A 20,738-nucleotide genomic window follows, 5' to 3' on the forward strand; every position below is an offset into this window, starting at 1 on the left:
GCAGGGTCTCTCTGACCTCTCAGTGTGTGTGCGTGTGTGTGGACTGATGCTTCATATTAGTCGGATGCCTCGCCTCTGTGCTCCCTCATGCAGACACTCACACAGACACACACATCATTTTCCTGGTTCATTGTTGCATGAATTTGAACCAAATCCACATACCGTCCCCGCGACACGTACGCCCGCCCTCCCTCTATAAGAGTGATTTGCTGCTATCTTTAGATTTGGAATAATTCACGCTTGGCTAATTTTTCCCTCACACTGCCATTGTTTGTCTATATTTAGTTGATGGCGCTCTCTGAGAATGTGTGTTTGTGTGTCTCTGTATTGATTCACATCAATATGCACATCTTTTCATTGCCGCAAAAAAAAAAATGGCTGTAATTAAACGAGATGCATTGTTTACCAAGCGGACCCACAGTTTATCTGGCAGCCAGTCTTCTTTGACTAAGCACGCACGTCATGCTTTAAAAGGTCTCAGCATAAATGATGAAAAGAAAATGAAGTCTGCCGGTCTTGTGCGCGCACATCAGGCCCGTCAGCGGGAGAAGATGAATGAAGAACACAACAAGCGTTTATCCGACACGGTGGACCGTCTCCTCACTGAGTCCAATGAACGGCTGCAGCTCCATTTGAAGGAACGCATGGCTGCACTGGAGGACAAGGCGAGGCCTATACACTTCATTATGGCCTTAAATAAATATGCAGTTTGCACATCTGACATACGTTTTGACATAACTTCATTCTCTTTGTGTCCAGAACTCTCTTATTCAAGATCTCGAGAACTGTCAGAAACAGCTGGAAGAATTCCATCACACACGGGTCAGTGCACTTGAAATCAATCTGAAACTGATGGATTCAAATAATTAGTCATGTATCCAGAGGGAGGGATTAAAAAACACTGCATATAATTGCTTCTTTTTATTTATTTTTTTAAGTCATCTGAGATGTCACATAATGATGATAATAAAACAGATTTTAGTACAACAAATTTACAATTAATCAAGCTTTCAATGGTTATTAAATTGCCTGGATGATCTGTTGAGGCGGGAGCAGTAGAGCTTACCATACCACAAAGGAAAGCCAGGTGTTGTGTTCCTCTGTGAAGATTAACAATCATATCTATGTATTATTTTTAACAGTAACAGAAAACTAGCTGATTCTTCCGTTTTTGATGACTTTTTTAATCGGTTTAATTTGATTTCCCCAAAACCTTTGTCCATGGAACCAGTTTATTTACAAATTATTTAATCATGTTTTTTTATGTACATTTTTAATTGTGTTGTTGGATTCTCTTTTCATGCAGGAACGTCTGATTGGCGAGATTGAGAAACTGCGGAATGAGATTGACCATTTGAAACGTCGCAGTGGGGCATTTGGAGATGGAAGTTCAAGTCACCCTCGGTACACACACATTCACATCGTACAGTACATTATATACACTACCCGCACAATCAAATGTAGTGATTCTTTAGCACTGTGCCGTGGCACATTAGTAAGCCATGACTGATGTACCGTTGTCCATCTATCTGCAGCCTGTGTATCCACTTTTTTTGAAATTGTAGTTTGTTGGTGCACAGCTAGATTTTTCCAATATAAGATATGTGCCTTGGCTCAATTAGGGTTCAGAAATCGGATCTAATTAAATCAGATGATGAATCTAAAATAGTTTTTAAAAAATATTATTGTTGTTCTGTTTCTGCACAGAATTGTGCCACACTCCGAGACGTGTTTATACTTTTGCTTCCCTTATTTAGCAACATGATTAATGCTGCTGATTTTTCTTGTTGTTGTTTAAAGCAACACTGGGCAAGAAATTGACCTTAATAAAAATGTTTCACCCCTCTTTTGATCAAACTTGATTGACTTTCAAGTACAGTTGTTCAATGGGACTTCCTGCCCTGAGGGTGTCTATATTGTTTTTACTGGCACAAAGCAACTTTGAGGAGGATGGGATCAACCCTGGCACACAAAAAAATACAAATGTCCTGAATTGCTTTACGGCATACTCACTTCCTCCTTTCGCTATAAGGATGGCTCAGGATTTCACGACACTACGCGCTGGCACGCATGGGAAATGTGGTTGATTTTTTTCAAAACACTACCGCTTTTGTCCACATGGCGCCGCCATACTCAACAAAAACTGACATATGACACAGCGTTGCTTTAATGTCACCGCAGGTCTCATTTGGGCAGTGCAAGTGACCTTCGTTTCTCTGTGGTGGAGGGCCAAGATGGCCACTACAGCACAAATGTAATCCGGCGGGCACAAAAGGGCAGACTCTCAGCACTACGGGACGATCCAAACAAGGTGCGAATAACATTCTGTATTTTGCCAAACCGTCACGATCCACCCCCTAAGGCACTCTAAGCCAAAATGGAGTTTTTGTTTTGCTCGTAAGTTTCTGTGCGCTGTTGGTCTATGATGAGGAGCTTCATGCAGTGATCTTCATGCTTCAACTTCATTCTCTACTAACCTCTCTTTATCTGTCCCTCACCTGCTGACATGGACATGCTCTCTAATGTAAGTCCCTCGTTCATTCACATTCACAACGACCCTCAAGTGTGCCAGTTATTTATTTATTTTGACATCATCCATCCGCGTCGGTGTGTTTATTCGCTCAATATGTGACCGCTCGCGCGCGTGTCTGTTGTGTCTAGGTTTGCGGCATGTTCGAACAGGACTACCCTTCGCTGCGAGGGAGCGTCAGCCACCTCCTCGGCAGCGACATCGAGGGCGAGTCGGACCTGGACGACGACGTCAGCTCGGCCATGCTTTCCCCAAGCGGTCAATCGGACGCTCAGACTCTGGCTCTGATGCTGCAGGAGCAGCTTGACGCGATCAACGAAGAGATAAGGTGACATTAAGTCAAGTCAAGTCAAAGTCAAGTCAAGTCAAATTTATTTATATAGCCCTTAATCACAGGAAAGTCTCAAAGGGCTTCACATATGCACCGGATCATATACACGACATCCCCTGATCTTAACCCGCAGGAGGGCAAGGAAAAACTAAAAACAAAAAAAACATCTGGGGAAAAGTGAGAAACCTTGAGAAGGGACCACAGATGGGGGAAATCCCCCGTCCAGGATGATCAGGCTGCAATGGATGCCGAGTGGGCAACATTGAACACACATTATAGTACTATACAGTGTTTGTTAAAGTGATGTGAAAGTTAATCAAATGAAGTGCTGCAGGAAGATGACATCGATGAAGTGAGAAGGGGCCCAACGGTCGTCAATGTAGAAATCCATAACAGCGCCTCCGAGGATGTGGTCAGCCTCCAATCTTGTCGCAGTCAGTTTCTGTTACATTACATGATGTACGTTAGGACTCATTCATTAGCATTTTCTACGCCTTACCCTGTCCACGGTCACTTGAGAGCTGGAGCCCGGCTGGCTTTGGAATAAAAGCCGGAGCACATCCTGGAATGGTCGCCAGTGAATCACAGGGCACACATAGACAAACATTCACATTCACACTCTATTTAGACAAATAATCACTTATATTTTGGACAATTACATTCATATTGACGTACATTAACGGGAAGTTAGTTGCAGATAAAACAACCCCTTTTGAGCTCCCATTTTTTTAATGTGGAATGAATTCCGTTTATTATTCAATTAAAAAAAAATAGTTGGAGGAGTGGGGGCTAACAGAAGCCCATTTAAAATGATAGTGATGATTACTATTTGATCCATCCGGATAAAATGGCGGATAAGTGGATGGTGGAAGGGTGTCCCTGCTCTAGGCGGACGGCCATAAACGGACCGCAAATATTTAGTAAATTGCCCAGCTCTGTTGACTAGTATAGCAAGGCCAAGGCCAAATAATTGTAGTAATTGGACTAGCATCAAAGTGTATACCTTGATAAATGCACACCTGTATATGTTTGGATTTTGTATTCATTGTTCACTGACATTATTAATGAAAGTCTCGCAATGTTGACGAAAATACAAATCCTGAATGTCCACACGCTGCCGCAGCCTACCAGGATGTTTGAATTGTTTTTGCATAATTCTGCTAACAGACAACCAGTGACGAAGACACAATTTCCACGGAGCAGGTAAAACACTCAGCTAACATTTATTGTGTGCTATGCACAGGATGATCCAGGTGGAGAGAGAGTCAGCTGACCTGCGCTCGGATGAGATTGAGTCACGCATGAACAGCGGCAGCATGGATGGACTCAACGTGACGCTCCGACCACGGGCGCTCCCCACGTCGGCCACGGCCCAGTCCTTGGCGTCATCCTCTTCGCCGCCTACCAGCGGCCACTCCACGCCTAAACACCACGCGCGCAACACCAGCCACCATCTAGGCATCATGACTCTGGTAAGAAGCACACAGACAGCACAAGGTTCATAACAGACGGAGCCTTTTTTTTTTTTTTTAATGTGTTTTATTTCCTGGTAGCCAAGTGACTTGAGGAAACACCGGAGAAAAGTTGCAGTAAGTGAACTTTTCGCACATTTCCTCCTCACTTCTTCTCTCTTATCATATCCATAAGTCGCCTCTTCATACAATTGCTTCATTTCTACCGTCCTGTTGCTGAGATTGTTGACTTTTTACAGTCACCAGTGGAGGTGGACAAGGCAACGATCAAGTGTGAGACGTCGCCTCCTTCCTCGCCGCGCAGTTTACGTCTGGAAACCAATTTCGCCCAGTTTACAGGCAGTCTGGAAGATGGACGAGGGTATAAACACGCTCACGCGACACAAAGTGATGACAATTAGGCCAGACGGGATCATGTTCGTTGAATTCCTATTCTAAGAGGAGTCTGCATGCCGACGCTTTTCGAGACGGAAACACTAAGGCCAAGCTAACTCCCAGCTGATGATTACGTCTCATGTGAACTGATTGCAGAAAACCGAAGAAAGGTATTAAGTCATCTATTGGCCGGTTGTTTGGGAAGAAGGAGAAAGGGGGTCGAATGGAGCCAACCAGGGATTTTGCCAGGGATGGACAACCCCTACCAGCGTTAACAGGTAGGCTCACTCTATATTGGTGACACACCTTGAGCATATTTTTCGATTAATCAACAAGGGGTCTGATTTAGGGTTGTATTATCGTAGAGCTGGAGTGTCAAAGTCATTTGAGTTCAGTCGCCACATTCACCCCAATTTCAGCTCAAGTGGACCGGACGAATACATTTGTGGCCTAATTAGCTATACATTCCAAAAGTTTCCCTTTTTTTTTTTTTTAAAAGTACATTTGGAAAATAAAAATGAGTGTAAACACAGAAGTATAATTAGTCAGTGCTTTCATTTACACATGTGCAGTGTACAGATCAGAGTGGCTCTATATACCATATGTTCCTTTTCTAAAACAACTTTTTAACATCTGCACATTTTAAATTGACAAATTTCCACTTCCATCTGGAAATCTTTACTACCTCACCTGACACCATACAAACGCAAGTGAGAACTTTTCAAAAAGAGAGCGCACTTGTCCACCTTCCTTGCAGATGTAGACATAAATAAAATACATACAAGTTGTGGCATTGCACGAAAAAAAGCACAAAAGGCTTCAGCCAAAGTAGCTCTTTTGAACTGAAGCTGTTTCCTGATATTTTTCAATACAGTATTCTGTGTCTTTGAATGTTTCTACGGGAGGTATTCACACAGTATCTGTAATCTTCACAGTGCAAAGGTAGCACAGTAGGTGTGCTTTGTTCCTGAAACATGCCATCTTTAGCCTTCACAAATGCCTCAATATAAGGTGTCAAATCTTGAGTAACAGCCAATTTCACGTCATTTAAGTGGTTGTCCGTTTGCCCTCCGGTGGACAAAATTAGCAACAACAGTTATTTTTATTCCAAAACCGTAAATCATTGGTTTTATCACCCGGATACTTGGATCCCTTCATGTGCCCGTTCTAGACGCTGTTGGCACCCCTGTAGTAGATTATTTGTCATTTTAATTGTTAATCATTTATCATAGCGTATCAATTTACAAAGAGAGAATGTAGAACAGGCACTCTCATCCAACATCGCTGACTCAAAATGTTCCACTCGGTATGGACAGAAAATTCAACAGACAAACTCCACCTTGTTGCAAAGCATCTTCCCAGAACGCCATTGACAATTTTGTCCTTTTGTCATAGGGATGTCCCAATAATTTTGTCAATGAAGCGTAGCTTTGCCTCAACTAAGTCCTACACGCTGATGCAGACGGTAAAGACTGCAAATGTATTTCAGACTTTGACATGGCAGTTGGAGACACTATGACTCTGGGCAAACTGGGCACCCAAGCGGAGAGGGATCGCAGGATGAAGAAAAAGTAAAAGTTTACGTTCATCTGCTGACATTGTAGAATTTTCTCCAATTTGTATTGCTTGTTTTGTAATCCCGTTTTTTCCTTAAATTAAATTCCATCTTTAGACACGAGCTCCTGGAAGACGCCAGGAAAAGAGGCTTACCGTTTGCGCAGTGGGACGGCCCAACTGTTGTCTCCTGGCTGGAGGTTCTGATTTCACTTCTTCTGCACGAAGGAGACATTTTTCCCACACCTATACCTTTGCCATTACGTCGGTCCTACCACATAACAGTTTCACCTGTCAATCGCTTCACCAGCTGTGGGTGGGCATGCCGGCTTGGTACGTGGCAGCGTGTCGCGCTAATGTGAAGAGTGGAGCCATCATGTCCGCCCTGTCGGACACAGAGATCCAGAGGGAGATCGGCATCAGTAACCCGCTGCATCGACTCAAACTGCGCTTGGCCATCCAGGAGATGGTCTCCCTCACCAGCCCGTCTGCACCTCTGACCTCCAGAACGGTAAATACGCACCGCTGTCAAATGGGCGTATCACTTGTTAAGGAATGTAAATGTGCATAGCAACCACACTAAACTTGTATTTTCTTTAGATTACGTACACAGAAAACCTCTTTAGAGTCACCATCCCCTTGCACCTTTTTGGTGATAAGTTGATAACGCCTCACTTTTTTGGTTTGGATACATTCACCACTGCTGGGTGTTTTTCTACTAATTTGAATCGCATGGAGAAGGCAACAGAATGGAAAGCCATTTGAATATGTATTCAAAATCATTGATATCGGCTTCAGGTCCATGTACTAGGATGCTGTTTGTGCTCACTAGTTAGACGATTTAGCGCACTGGTAAACTGACTACAGTTCACTAGGAGAACGACTGTAGAAAAAAAAATACACTACCAGTATCATATTTGGTCTACCAGTACGCAATTAAACCTTAGTAGTACACTGCCGAGCTGCACCAGTAACATTACTAAGCTTGACTTAGTAGGTGTGTCATGCACTAGTAGCCTCCTTATCAGAGATATCAAATAATGTTTAATATCCTTGATCTCCAGCATACAGTTTTTGCACTAGTATGCTCTTTGTGCTCAAAAGTAGGACAACTTTGGTATACTGGAACAACAACTACATGTTACAAGTGAGGCAAAGCTGTGCACTACTTGATATTTGCACACTACTAGTACTACTTGTGAAGCACTGGATGTTAACTAGTAAGATTTTATAATGTCACTAGTAATACCAGCATCTTGATACTGAGAATATGGAAGAAATGCTGAAATGGCTTTATGAAAAGTCGCTTGTATGATATCATTGCTAAGTGGGTTACTAGTAAGTTAAACATGCTTACAAGTTCTGCCTAATGGTGCTACTAGTGGAACTCTATAGATTACTAGTAAGGTTTGATTGTATACTAGTAGGCCAAGAGTGGCTTTAGTAGTGTAAAAAAAACATTACTAGTTAGTTATACAGTTGTTGGACTAATGGGCTGAATTGTCTTACTTCTAAGAACATAGAACATACCAGTACAGTGATTCCCAAAATGTGGTAGCTACTCGGGCTCACTCTAGTGGTACTTGAAAGAATCACTACGTAAGTACAGTTCAGTTTTATCCAACCTTTTAGTACAGTTTTCCTATATTTACATTATAATGTAATGTTCAAACAGTGCATAATGTTACAGTGACTTGCAACACTGTAATATTATTTTAATGAACACTTAGACCTACTATGTTACTGTATTTTAATGTTGGTCATTGTGTTGGTACCTGGAGCAATCGGTCATTTTTTTTTTTTTTTTTTTTAATGTTTGAGAACGACTGCACTAGTACGTGGGTTTTAACCTGGATATCCAAGATAAAGACTCAAATGGCTTTCTAAAGGATACACACGTGGTCGCACATCTGAAAAACACGCCCTCCCTTGACATCACGCAACACAATAAATGTTTGTCTGTGTGGTTGTGTGGTTGTATCCGTGTGCATGCGGACGGGTGGGGGTCATCATGTGTGAAAATACATGTTTGTTTGTTTGTGTGTGGGTGTGTGGGTGTGTGTGTGCGTCCTCTGAGCAGTCCTCCGGAAATGTGTGGGTGACTCATGAAGAGATGGAGAACCTGGCTTCATCCACAAAAGCGGTCAGTACCATCTGGGTGCTCCCCCTGCCTCTACCCCACTCCTACCAAACACTCTCACACACCCCTACTGTCTCTGCCACGACACGCATATGTCCACTATAAACACACACACTATAGACACTAACGCTTCTCTGTGCTTGTGTTGATACTTGTGTTTGTGTGTGTGGTTGTGGCGTGTAACCTGTGCTTCATGTGATATGTGCGCTGGGGTCTGTGTTTGTGGCAAATCATGTGGATGTGTTCTTTAAGGTAGTTCCGAGTGAAAAATGAGGACTATTTTTACAAAATGTGCTTGTTTAATGCGCATGATCTTTTAACTTGTTTATTGTTCCTGCCATGCTGCCACTTAGGCGAATGAGGAGGGCAGCTGGGCGCAGGTGAGGTTGCAGCACTGACAAAATGCGTCCAATCACACAGTATCACATAAATCCACGGCTCCCACTCATGAAAGCAATTTGGCACCCTGAGCTCAGTGAGTGATAGCTGCCAGTGCAATTTGTAACTCGTTTCCAAATACGGCCGCATCTGTAAGGTCAAACAAAATGTGTTCCAGGAAGCTGGAAGTTTAAAGTGGAAGTCAACCCAAACATTTCCTTTACAATAATTTGCTCTATGCAGCCTCACTAGTCTAAAGTTGATATTCTGATTAATATTGTGTTTGCAGAATATGAATTAAGCAGCAAAATCTACATGTTTTTATCCATATCAAGGGGCGGCCATTTTGTCACTTCTGTCACCTGAAAATGACATCACAGTTGCTCAAGGCTCCGGTAACAACCAATCACGGCCCAGCTTCAGAAAACAGGTGAGCCGTGATTGGTCGTTACCTCAGCCCTGAGCAACTGTGATGTCATTTTCAGTCGACATGAAGTGACAAAATGGCACCTGAGATGGATAAAAACGGGTGCATATATATATATATATGTGGAATATGACAGAGATCTTGAAGTGATTTTAACTGGTCCAATGGGGGGTGGGGGGCGGGCGGGAAATCTCCTTACTAGGTCTTCATGGGTTTGATTTAATAAAATGCCCAAGTTCCACCAACAACATTATTAATAGTTTTGTTGGTTTTATGTTTCCCGGTTGGTCAGGATACCGATATCTGGACCTTGCATCTGTAATAGCTAAATGGATTGCAACCATGATTAATGGTATCTGCTACGCTTGCATTACCTCTGCTGGCATGCGAAAATGTTTGTGACTGTAAATAATAAAACAAAGAAAGACCACACATTGTGATCTAACCTAGATATACACATTTCGAGGTGATTCCCCTCAAGCAGCTGTTGCCAACCACACAGGTTGTGATTTAATTAATCACACTTTCCCATATTGAAGTATTTAGTTGTAGAAAATCAATAACACTCCTCTCCTTGCAGACGCTGGCATATGGGGACATGAATCACGAGTGGATAGGGAACGAGTGGCTGCCAAGCCTGGGCCTGCCTCAGTACCGCTCCTATTTCATGGAGTGTCTGGTGGATGCACGCATGCTGGACCACCTGACCAAAAAAGACCTGAGGAGCCACCTCAAGATGGTGGACAGTTTCCACAGGTCTGCAGCGTGGACATGTAGCTTTTTTTAACAGAGACTTTTTAACAGTGACACAGGACGTGGAGGTGGGGGACTAAAATCACAAGACTTGAATGGAGTCTGACTTAAATTTCGGACTTTGCAGTAGTTTGGCTAAAATTTATGAAAGACTCGACTTGACTTAGACTTCAACCACAGGACTTGACAAGTCTTGCCCGTTTACGTTTGAAAATGTGCATTTTCAATTGTGTGCCATTTGTTTTTGAAAGACGTTTTTGTGTAGTGCCTGTTGAGTGCAGAGGTCAAATGTCATGGAGGGAGCTCCTAAGATTGTAAAATTGTGATTCAAGGATTATGTTTTTGATGCATTTGAAAAAAAAAAGCGAATAGCAACATGCAAGGTTTGCAATTTAAAGATAGGACACGCCACAATTCTCGAACTTGATCAACTTTACTTCAACACACACAATGATAGATGAGCAACATTAACTTCATAGTTCAGCTAACTGATAGCTAGTCAAACATTAACTAAGCTGAGTGTCCGTGAAGCATTCAATTGGTGAAAAGGCAACGCAACAGACAATACGAAGACAGATTTGAGACCTTGAAGAAACCTGTGTGATTGTCAATGTCTTAGTATAGCTAACAAACCTAAGTACAAATAACGAGCGCCTAATTTGTGAATATACTGTATGTTGTGCCTGAGAAAATCTTTTTGACTTGACTTATCACTTGCTTAACCCAAGTAATGACTCGACTTGACTTGAATTTGCACAGTAACTTGGGACTTTTTGGACAGTTGAAGATTGAGACTTGAGACTTACTTCTTCAAATAATGGCCTGAGTCTTTTTTTTTTTTTTTTTTTTTTTTTTTTTTTTTTTTTTTCAGAAAACCCCCACAAAAAAATCAACCAAATACTAAATATATTCTATTTATTATCAATTTCACTAGAAGGGTGGACTTGCATGATCTGTTCAACTGAGGATGTACAGTAAGAGATTTTAGCAGAGTTGGCCAGCATCACGAGAAGATGATTTAGGCAATATTGAAAAAAAATTAACATACATCCTGTCAAAAAATGACTTAGGCCATTTTAGGAAGGTGATGATCAAATGTGACTTATACCCCCCTCTGGTATGATGATGATTATTTACTTCCATCTGTTTATGTGTTCACAAGGGCAAGTCTACAGTATGGGATCATGTGCTTGAAGAGACTCAATTACGATAGGAAAGAATTGGAGCGGCGGCGAGAGGACAGCCAACATGACATGAAAGGTAAAATTTGCATCAAAGACAGCAATAGAGCAAGCATGTTCAACGTGTCCAAAAGTGGAGTGGTGGCCGTCAACCACATTAACAGCCTCCTGGCAAGTGTACCGCCTAGTGGCAGATAGTGACCAAAGCATGGCGACAGCTGCACTTTTCATCTGTCACATAGTCAGGCCAAAGAAGGCCAAAAATCTACACACACACACCCACACACACGCAGTTGTGATGCCAGAACGTACATTCGTCTCCTGCAGACAACCATTAAGATTCCTCCTTTAAATGTCATGTAAAAATGGTGCTACCTGCACACATATACAAAGCGATGCTAAAACAATAACAATGTGATGATACAGCAATTATCATTATTGGAATGAAAAACACCCATGGTGCATCACAATATCAATCATACTGAAGAATGCTTATCGAAAGTCATTTTAATCCGAGTAGACCAACGCGCAGGTGAACCAAGCTTTTCTGTAAAATGAGAATATATTCAAAGTAGAATGTTCACTTGAAAGCCTCGATCTTGCCCTCTCACCCTTTTGACCTTAAACTGTGGACATGAACTTGATTCAGCTGTTGTTCAAATCAGACCCCTGGCCTGTTTAGACACGCACACGCACGCCGCCTGTTCCAGCGTGGAAAGTTTACCGACAGCTGGCCCGCAAACCAACAAAGGGAGTGTGCCAGGCACTCGACGCTGCGCCGACACGCACGTTATCCCTTTATCTCGCTCTCGCTCTCTCTCGCTTTCTCTCCCCGTCCCCTTGGAAGCTATCGCCCTGTGTATCGTGCCGCCCGTCACGTTGCTAAAACCTCTGTATGGTCCTTGTTCCAGTACATAAGTATGACGGATTGACTCCTGTTCACTTTAGATGTATTGGTGTGGACCAATGAGCAAGTGATCCACTGGGTCCAGTCCATTGGTCTGAGGGAGTACAGCGGCAACCTATTGGAGAGCGGCGTTCACGGGGCGCTCGTCTCCCTGGACGAGACCTTCGACTACAGCAGCCTGGCCCTCATCCTGCAGATTCCGATGCAGAACACGCAGGTGCCGACAGACAAAAACGCGCTTAGTACACGGGGAAGGGAAATATTCATTGGTTGGCGTCGTTCTTATGGATCATGGAATAATACGATGCGCAATGAAACACGGTGATAATAATGAGTCGAGTCCCGTTTTTTTTCAACGAGACTGGATGAAGCAGCAGTATGTTCGAAAGCACTCCTTCCTTCTGCTGGCTTCATTCTGCCAGCGTTTCCTTCTGCTCCAGTTGCTCTCTGATCCACAGTGAATTCACCTTAAATGATTCCCCAATCACAGGCTGTAGAACAAATGACTCACAGGGGTGGCGTCGAAAACAAGTTATTTCAGGATGCGCTGTCATTTGAGGGGAATTTTAGTGGCTTTAATTCACAGAAAATAAAGTATTGAGATACTTACAGTAGCCATGATGCCTGTGGGGGAATTTGGAATCGTACCATCCATCCAGACATTTTTTTTAAAGAGCTGGAGCCTGAATAAGATGACGTTGGGCGAGAGGCAGTTCCGTCGAATAATCGGAGGAGGTTTCTGAAGATTGGAAATGTCTGTATAAATAGCACACATCAGGGAATTGGCGACCACACATTGAGTGGCCCCTTGATTAAGCCCCCCTCCCAAAAATATCCCGTAAAAAACGGGAAACATCCAAAATATGAAAACATATTGAAGGAAGAAGAAAAAATAATTAAAATATGCAAATCCATGGGTGCCAAGCTGTGGTCAACTGTAGTTTTAAGTTGTAATATCACCACTCACCACTAGATGATAGACATGTCTTAGTTGAGCTTACACTGGGTCTTTTACTGTGCTATACTACTTTGAGTTGCAGTTGTCTAGACCAAATTTTTTTTTTCGCATTTGGAATGATATGCAAGACAAACATAGCCATACCATACCTAAATAATATTAAAATTTGGGGTACATTTTTTTTTAATGTACAAAATGAGTTCTTGCACTTAATATTGGTTTCTTGTTCAGCAGTTTTGTGCTGTCCTTGAATTGTCATTTTTATGCAAGAGAGACCTTTCACTGGAGAAAAAAATGACAGTGTATGCGTGTGGTTATTTTGTTGTTTGCTTTGTTGTTGGGTTAAGTGGACTTTTTCTAAACATGCATTGAAAAATATATTATCAAAAATGAATTGTATTAAGAGCACATATGCACGTATTTTGTCCATATTTAAAATAGCGCATTTTTGTCATACATCTGGTTAGGAAGTGTGTGGTCCTATTTGCCCCTGATAATTTAGATTCTTCGATGAACCTAAAATTTTTGGGGAAAAGCAGGAGGAAGCCTATGCAACCTGTTTTGTGTTGTTTTGTTGTCGCTGTTGAGTATATCTGTTGCGTGTTGTTTTTTCAGGCCCGACAGGTGCTGGACAGGGAGTTCAACAACCTGTTAGCCTTGGGGACCGACCGACGTCTCGAGGAGGTCACATAACATGTTATGTTGCTGATTCAATTCAAATGTTGTTTACGATTGTCTAGCCACATCATCTCCCTGTCCCCGCAGAGTGGAGACGACAAGTCTTTTCGCCGCTCTCCGTCGTGGCGGAAGAGGTTTCGGGCCCGAGAGGGAGGGGCGGGGCTGGGGATGATGGCGGGCTCCATGGAAACGCTGCCCGCTGGCTTCCGCATGCCCTCCATGTCCATGCCCCCCTCCATGAACCTCATGCCCAAGAAGCAGCTCCAGCCTGAAGGTGCGGACTGACCACATGAGCCAAGCTTTTGGACACGAGTGTGCATTTTGATTTCTACTAACCGCATGCTGTGTTCTCTCTTGATAACCGCTTTGTGCCAAGCTCCGCCCCCGGCGTCCCCGAGGCTCGACCCCTCTACGGTGCGAACCTACTCATGCTAACTCACTTTGGCTTACTAACTGGAGCTCTGATGCTAACAGGTAAGCTTTAAAAAAAAAAAAAAAAAAAACCCGATATAAATATCCGAAACTGCGTGGCGTATTATGTGTGTGTCATTATTTATTCAATATTTTGCAGTTTGTTTGTTTATTGAATGTAGTAAGTAAAATAAGATATTGGAATAGAGACCGAAAAATAATATTTAAAGAAGAGAACGCACATCAATAGTCATCATTAAGCACAGTTTAAATGGTCAAAATTCAATAGGAAGATCTTTTAAAAAAATGATCTATTCCTAGCAGGAATTAATTGTAATTCCCCTGCCTGGATAATGTCCAACTATTGGGTGGAGATGCGCATTTTGGTTTACATCTGTCTTCTCAAATTGAGCTAAAAACATACAATTCCATAAGAAAAGTATTGCATGTCTTTGCAATATGTATATTGCACAGGCCATTTTGCTATTTTTTCGATATATCGTGCATCCCTAATTTATAGCGTGCCTTCGTCCCCTGAGTCTGACTTCCTTTACCGATCTTCTGTCTCCTAGTGCATTGTCATTACCTGTATGGACACATGCTTGCGGCCTTTTGAGAGTGATATGCCAAATTTGAAGAGAGTGCTACCAGGGTGCCAATGGGGTAGGGGCTTCTCTCTTCTGATTGCCAGCCCCACCTCGCACCTTTGACCTTTCCTTCGGACACGTGCAATACCGAGGCCAGGTGTGACCCTTGAACTCCTGAGAGCGGCCGCGGGGCCGCTTTCGCTGCTGTAAAGGCGACTCGCCTCTGGTCTCTCCCAGTTGAACCCAGTGCTCCCAGTAGCCTTGTCATCGTGGTTTTTGTGCTCCCCAAATCTCAGCTGTGTGGGTCGTCGTCCTCCCCTCCCTGAAGTCTCAACATGGCCGACTCACCACTACACATTACCCTTCTATCGGTTATGCAAGGTATTACTCAATGATCGTATCTGTACTGTATATAAAATGGATGACTACGTTTTTTATAAAGTATATAAATATATATATATATATATATATATATATATATTGGAAATATATATGGAAAAGTGATATAATGGCTGTATGAAACCTATCGCCCTGTATTCAATAGTGACTGTTCTCTCACTTTTTCTTTGTCTTAGTGTCAGACCTTGTGTGTCTTTTGCTGTAAGTGTGTGAATTATCAGTGGGCGGAGCTTATTAAGAAGAGTCTCTACAAGTTCTTCTCACAGGTTCATGGGTCCAATTTCAGACTTCCCCTCCTCTTTTGACACCATGCCCCCTTCACTGTATGACACTGTGTAGCCTAGAGGATGCTGTTGATGAAGATCGCGTGCGCGTGCGTGTGCGTGGGTGTGTGTGTGCGTGCGCAAGTGAACGATACGATCATCTGATCCGTGCTATGTGGCTGTTCGGTGTAAACACTGTAGCTCCTTTCTGCTGCTGCTCTGCATCATTTCAGTGATATCACGTGATGATGTGAAATTGCTCCAACTGATTGGCGAGTCCAATCACTTCCTGTTTAGTTGCCATGGGGACGTGCCAGTGAGAAGTCTCTCGGCTGCTCTCATTCTGTGAAAACACAAGATATGAACCAAGTGAAGTGCTGAATGGGTGTATTTTCTATTTTTTTTCTTTTCTTTTTTTTTAGGGTTTTCCAAGGTGTCTAAAAGATGTAACGTGCTATGTGGCAGCTATGAGTACTGTGTCTTTATTCCAGGTGTGAAACAATGCTGACATATCAAGATTTTATTATTTGGCTATTTAAAAAAAAAAAAAAAGAAAGTACTGTATCTATGTCAATATATAGACATGAGTAAAGCTGTTTTATAAAGACTTGAGTTCTGTGTTTCTTTTTACTTTTCAAAGTGTCTTGCTTGAGAAGAAACCCACCAAACACAAGCCCCCCGTTGAATTTAACCCAAATTATTCAGGAAAATATGTGTAATGTCGCACAATATTTAAAGGTTGAGTTGCCATCACTCATCCCGGTACGTCGGTATGTTGCTTTTTTATGACTTTTATTTAGCTTTTGTTTCGTGATTTGCCACACCGCAATGTTACTCTCATGGCCAAGACAAAAATTGTGATGATGACCATAGAACCCAAAACAGAATTGACTGTGACATAAACCTCTCTCCTGGCTGCTGAGTACAAAGTGGTCAAAGAAACAATAAGATGACATTGATAATAAAAGTCGACGAATGCAATGTACCCAGAAAAGTCATCTGTGCTGTGATGAGACTGTCCTCCCAGGCACACACAGTCAATTGGGTAATTTTGTCCTTAATACTTTACTATACAGTGTTTAATGACATTCCTGACATATGGAATTTTATGGTTACAAATGGTGTGTAGTTGACTAGTTTGCACAGTAAGAATACGTTGTCAGAGGTGTTTTTCTTACTAATATTTGCTGTAATTATGAGATTATTACTGTGGTTGCGTGGGTTAGTGATAGCCTACGATGCGTTCTGACTGAATCCCTGACTTACATACAAATTCAGGTTACGTCACCATTGTAAGAACGGAACTCAGTGGACCCCCTATGAAGTGGTTAATGCCTTTTACCACCCATGTGACAGTTAAGAATGTTGGACAGTTCAACGTTTTATGATAGTATTAGTCAGACCCTGAAACAAAATAAGTCTCTTATTTCCCATTTTAATTCTTTTATCAATTACAATTCAGAGCAAAAAACAGTCCAAGTTTGCCCTTTAGAGGTTCCGCTGCATCAATAAACGCTGCGGTTGTTGTATTCAAAATGGTCTTTATTGCAAGGACTGGTCAGGGAATATCACATTTCCAAACATCTACAAATACACAACAATCTTAGTTATAAAAGTCAAAAATAAGTTAGCAAAAAAAACAAACAAAAAAAAAAAAACGAAAATAATACAAAATAAACTGGCAAAACCACTCTGTAGAAAAAGGGAACGTATTTACATCACTAGCATTTGTAACCAGTTTTAACATTAAGCAGATCTTGGTCAAAACTGCCATGGTACATGTTGGCCCCACAAATAAACTCATGGTTCTTAGTTTGCATAAAAACACACACAAAACATGAATGAAAGATCAGGGAAAGGTTTCGAGAAGAGGAAAGCTTAAATTAAGTAAGGAGGAAAACTAGGCCTTGTTCATGCAACGTCGTTTCAATCGCAAGCTTCCGACTGACTCTTTGGACTGCGGATGAAGGCAGGGAATAAAGGAAATAAGGCCAAAGGTGGAATTCATTTTGTCTAGCAGACCCTTTGAAACATTAGTTACCGTCAAGGCGAACTGTGATTGAAATATGAAAGTAACAGCCTGGGGTTTTCGATCGTTCTCGTCGATTTGTGTCTGAGGCGCAGGGTTCTTCTCCCTGCGGGTCCGCTCTGTGGAAGTTCTTATTTGGGAATGTCCACAGGAAAGGTCACCGCTCCGTTTGCTGCCGCCATGCCCTCCACAATGGAACTCAGGGTCTGAATGGTGGCTTGCTCCGGGGAATCGGCGGCACTCAGAAGCTCTGCGGAGACAAGTGTGAGGAAGCATTTATCTGTGTGTCCTGGAGTTTTAAGCCTAAAAAAAAACTGGACTCACCCTCGCTGCTGTAACTTTGCGTGCACTGCTCCGGGGTACTGCTCCACTCGGGGCTACTGCAGCAGGTGCTGCCCGAACTGGGCTCGCTTGACGACGACACCTGTTGCCATAGAGACGCGCACAAGCAGAAGTCGCTGTCAGTCAAAGCGTTATGACACGGCGCACCGGTACACAAACACCGGAGCCACACGCGCACACACGCGAGACCCCACACGAAGGCAAATGTAGACGATGAGTTGAGCATTTTCTTTTAGCGTCAAATCTCAAATGCTTGGAAAAAGTCCTCTCAATATGAGTCACCAGAATAATTTAAAGCCGTTGTGATGCCGTGTTAAAGAAATCTTCCCTTATGTGACTATTGAATGGTGCTCCTCGTCCTTCACTTTGTCGCTCTGTTTGGATCTTAACATTCCCTTCTTGCATTACTCACTCGAGGCTGGTTCTGTCCGGCCCGGTAGTGCCCCATTTCGGTGTCCTGTTGGTTGAGGGAGGACACCAGGGCCTGCAGCCTTTCAATGTACTGGATGGCGCTCCTCAAGATCTCCACCTTGGGCAGCCTCTGGTTGGGGTTCATCAGGGTGCTCCTCTTCAGAGCGTCGAAAGCCTCGTTGACCTTCTTCAGGCGTCTCTTTTCCCTCAGCGTGGCCGCTCTCCTGCGGTCCATGGTCACCGTCTTACGTTTGCACAACTTGCAGGCCCACGGCAGGCACTGCCCCGGGCAGTGGGACTCGGAGTGTGGCGACAGGCCGGACGGTGAGGGTTTGTCCTCCGGCGGGATGGCCCCGACGCCCCCGGAGAGAGTCCCACACAAGCCCATGACGGCGTTCTTGTCCTGGAAGCCGGCTTGGTCGTACGCCCCGGGCAGACGAGCGGGGAAGTAGTTGTCCCCTCCTTCGTAAAAGCGTTGGTCTGGGAAGAAGTAAGGGTTGGTCTCGAAAAGCTCCATATCGGACAACGTTGTGGTGCGTGAGTGGACAAGGATCCCTGGCGTCCCTCGGAAACGGCTCTAGCTAGCGTACGCGGCGTTCAGGTCCTGCGCCTGGAGCGTGTGTGTCGGAGTGTACGCGTGCGTGCGTGCGTGCCTGCCTTCGTCCTTGGCCTGTGTTTGTGATGAGTGGAAGACGTGTGGGGAACAACTGGTGCGGAGCAACTGTAGGCTGGCATTTAAACCCCTCTGCCTGCTGCAGGATCACCGGGTTAAATTTAGCACGAGCCCCCAGAAACCTGACACGACGTTTAGCTGTTGCTGCGCATCTATGCTTCGTATCTCAGTCGGGCCCTGATCTCCGGAGCTTTCTAGGCCCGTGCGTGTGTGTCTATACGGGTGTGTGCGTCAAGCGGGGGGTCTTTTTGCTTGCGTGTGTCTCAAGAGCCCAACATACGATCGAGTTGCTGGGGAAATGGGGAAAGATAACCGCGCATCAAAGATGTCCGTCTTAATGAGCTAATCCCAGCCTCGCGTCTCCATCCATGACACTAAACATGAAGTCGGCCACAATAGGGGCGCCGGGTTGGGGATGGACAGTTTGGAGCCAGCTGTCACATGTGCCAATGATATGCAATGACCAAAGGTTGTTTGACTCAGAGTTGTTTATACGGAGGAAATGAGGCAGAGGATTGATGTTTAGCTAAAACTAGGTCACAAATGATTCGTTACTTTGCGCCGGGACGTCGGAATGATCGTGAGCACGGAATTGATCGGTTCATAACTCCTGTTAATGATAAGTGCCGCGATACTTCTGGGTGGCAGAAAAGTGACTGACTATCACTGACCTGAACTGAAACAATGACAAAAACTTTTTTAAAAAATCAATAAATTAAACCAGCTAAACCTGCAGGGCAAGGGAAAAAATGTCAAGTCATTGGCCAGTCCTTCGAACGTTAAGCGTCTGAGTTCCCACCACGTCTATTTTTGAACGATGTGACATCTTCTTTTCAACAAACATTTCACACATTCAATCTATGGTGGGAGAGGAGAAGGCGAAAATCATCATTCAAGTCATTTATTTTGCCTGTTTTCTCAATCACTCTGCCTTGGTCTGATAACATCTAAGGGTTTTGTTACTAGTGATGGCCATCTGAAAAAGCTCCATCTTGTGCTACTCTGAAGCAAGGTTATCATAGTTAATAAAAGCTAAATAAAAATAAAATAAATAAATAAAATAAAAATAAGCTTTCGGGTTTTGAAATGTATTTCTTACGGTATTACTGTACGGCCATACGAAAGACGGAAGGTCAACAGTCATTTCGGAATTGTAGTTGTTTTTTAGTTTTTTTACACAATGCTTATTGACCTTTTTTTTTTAAATCTTGGACTCACAAACACTCCGTACAAAAAAAATAAAACTATTACTAAAACAATCAAATAAAAAATCAACTAAAACAAAGCATTTATTTTCAGCTAGGGAAAATAAAAATCTAAACATATAAAAATTAACAAACCCACCCTAAAAACTCATTTAAACTAAGTGAATTAAAAAACAAAAATCAAAACGACATATAAACTCACTATAATGAAAAATAAACTTTTATAACCCTGCCCCGAAGTGTGTGAAAAGGTCATTCCCAACCATGTTAAACCACATAAAAACATGTTTGGATCTTGCTTTTGCTCGCTCAGTGTGAGGCTGTAGTGACCTTGCAAGAAGCAGACAGGCCTGCGCAAGAACCGGCAGAGCTCAACGTGGAGTTGTCACCGGCTCCTCTTACTCCAGAAGATCCGGGAAGAGGGATGAAATGAACATGCAGAGGTGGAAATGTTCTTCCTTGTCCTGCCCTCCTCCTGCCACCATTGAGTGTTAATCCTTCCAGGAGATGTCTCACCTCATGGCTCACCGGCTAATTCAGACTAGCTTCCGCTGGCGCGGACACACGGCCAAAACACACACACTCTCTGGGAGAGTGTGCTAGCGTCAGCGGTGACTCAGACTTTTATAGTTAATACAGACTGGTGATTAGTGGTGGAAAGTAAAGTACAAAAACTATAATTACTGTATTTTCTGTATTTTACCTGATGACTTTTTTTCTTTGCCGTCCTTTGT

At 43.2% G+C, this 20,738-nt stretch overlaps 2 protein-coding genes across 7 annotated transcripts in view; one reads left to right on the forward strand and one right to left on the reverse strand.

Annotated features, from left to right (window-relative positions):
* ppfia4 (PTPRF interacting protein alpha 4) overlaps nt 1–15,951 on the forward strand; it is a 53,501-nt gene extending 37,550 nt beyond the window's left edge. For 4 of the 6 annotated variants that reach the window (XM_086040340.1, XM_086040339.1, XM_086040344.1 and 1 more), the window contains 21 exons: nt 534–665; nt 760–822; nt 1,307–1,404; nt 2,182–2,311; nt 2,662–2,858; nt 4,105–4,333; nt 4,415–4,450; nt 4,573–4,694; nt 4,865–4,986; nt 6,198–6,279; nt 6,381–6,462; nt 6,573–6,773; nt 8,343–8,405; nt 8,756–8,782; nt 9,788–9,963; nt 11,123–11,220; nt 12,090–12,265; nt 13,622–13,690; nt 13,772–13,958; nt 14,061–14,158; nt 14,668–15,951. In XM_086040340.1, coding sequence (XP_085896466.1) covers nt 534–665; nt 760–822; nt 1,307–1,404; nt 2,182–2,311; nt 2,662–2,858; nt 4,105–4,333; nt 4,415–4,450; nt 4,573–4,694; nt 4,865–4,986; nt 6,198–6,279; nt 6,381–6,462; nt 6,573–6,773; nt 8,343–8,405; nt 8,756–8,782; nt 9,788–9,963; nt 11,123–11,220; nt 12,090–12,265; nt 13,622–13,690; nt 13,772–13,958; nt 14,061–14,119 — 2,349 coding nt within the window. In that variant the 3' untranslated portion in view covers nt 14,120–14,158; nt 14,668–15,951. The remainder of the gene's footprint in view (nt 1–533; nt 666–759; nt 823–1,306; nt 1,405–2,181; nt 2,312–2,661; nt 2,859–4,104; nt 4,334–4,414; nt 4,451–4,572; nt 4,695–4,864; nt 4,987–6,197; nt 6,280–6,380; nt 6,463–6,572; nt 6,774–8,342; nt 8,406–8,755; nt 8,783–9,787; nt 9,964–11,122; nt 11,221–12,089; nt 12,266–13,621; nt 13,691–13,771; nt 13,959–14,060; nt 14,159–14,667) is intronic. The other 2 variants (XM_086040341.1, XM_086040342.1) reach the window with 2 other exon arrangements.
* Nucleotides 15,952–16,842: 891 nt separating this feature from the next.
* myog (myogenin) lies at nt 16,843–18,802 on the reverse strand. Its single transcript, XM_086040346.1, has 3 exons — nt 18,128–18,802; nt 17,698–17,797; nt 16,843–17,623 (listed from the first exon to the last, which is right to left on the reverse strand). The coding sequence occupies exons 1-3, from the start codon at nt 18,641–18,643 to the stop codon at nt 17,505–17,507; spliced, it is 735 nt and encodes a 244-aa protein (XP_085896472.1). The 5' UTR covers nt 18,644–18,802; the 3' UTR covers nt 16,843–17,504.
* Nucleotides 18,803–20,738: the final 1,936 nt, after the last annotated feature.

This window comes from Filicampus tigris, chromosome 9 (genome assembly GCF_054856515.1).
Source record: "Filicampus tigris isolate MCC_2025a chromosome 9, RoL_Ftig_1.0, whole genome shotgun sequence".
In the NCBI taxonomy this organism is placed as follows: Eukaryota; Metazoa; Chordata; class Actinopteri; order Syngnathiformes; family Syngnathidae; genus Filicampus; species Filicampus tigris.

Coding starts and splice junctions, on each gene's coding strand:
- myog (XM_086040346.1), bottom strand. CDS start 18,643: ATGGAGCTTTTCGAGACCAACCCTTACTTCTTCCCAGACCAACGCTTT. Junction 17,798..18,127: donor CCGGACAGAACCAGCCTCGA/GTGAGTAATGCA, acceptor CTATGGCAACAG/GTGTCGTCGTCAAGCGAGCC. Junction 17,624..17,697: donor GCAAAGTTACAGCAGCGAGG/GTGAGTCCAGTT, acceptor TTGTCTCCGCAG/AGCTTCTGAGTGCCGCCGAT.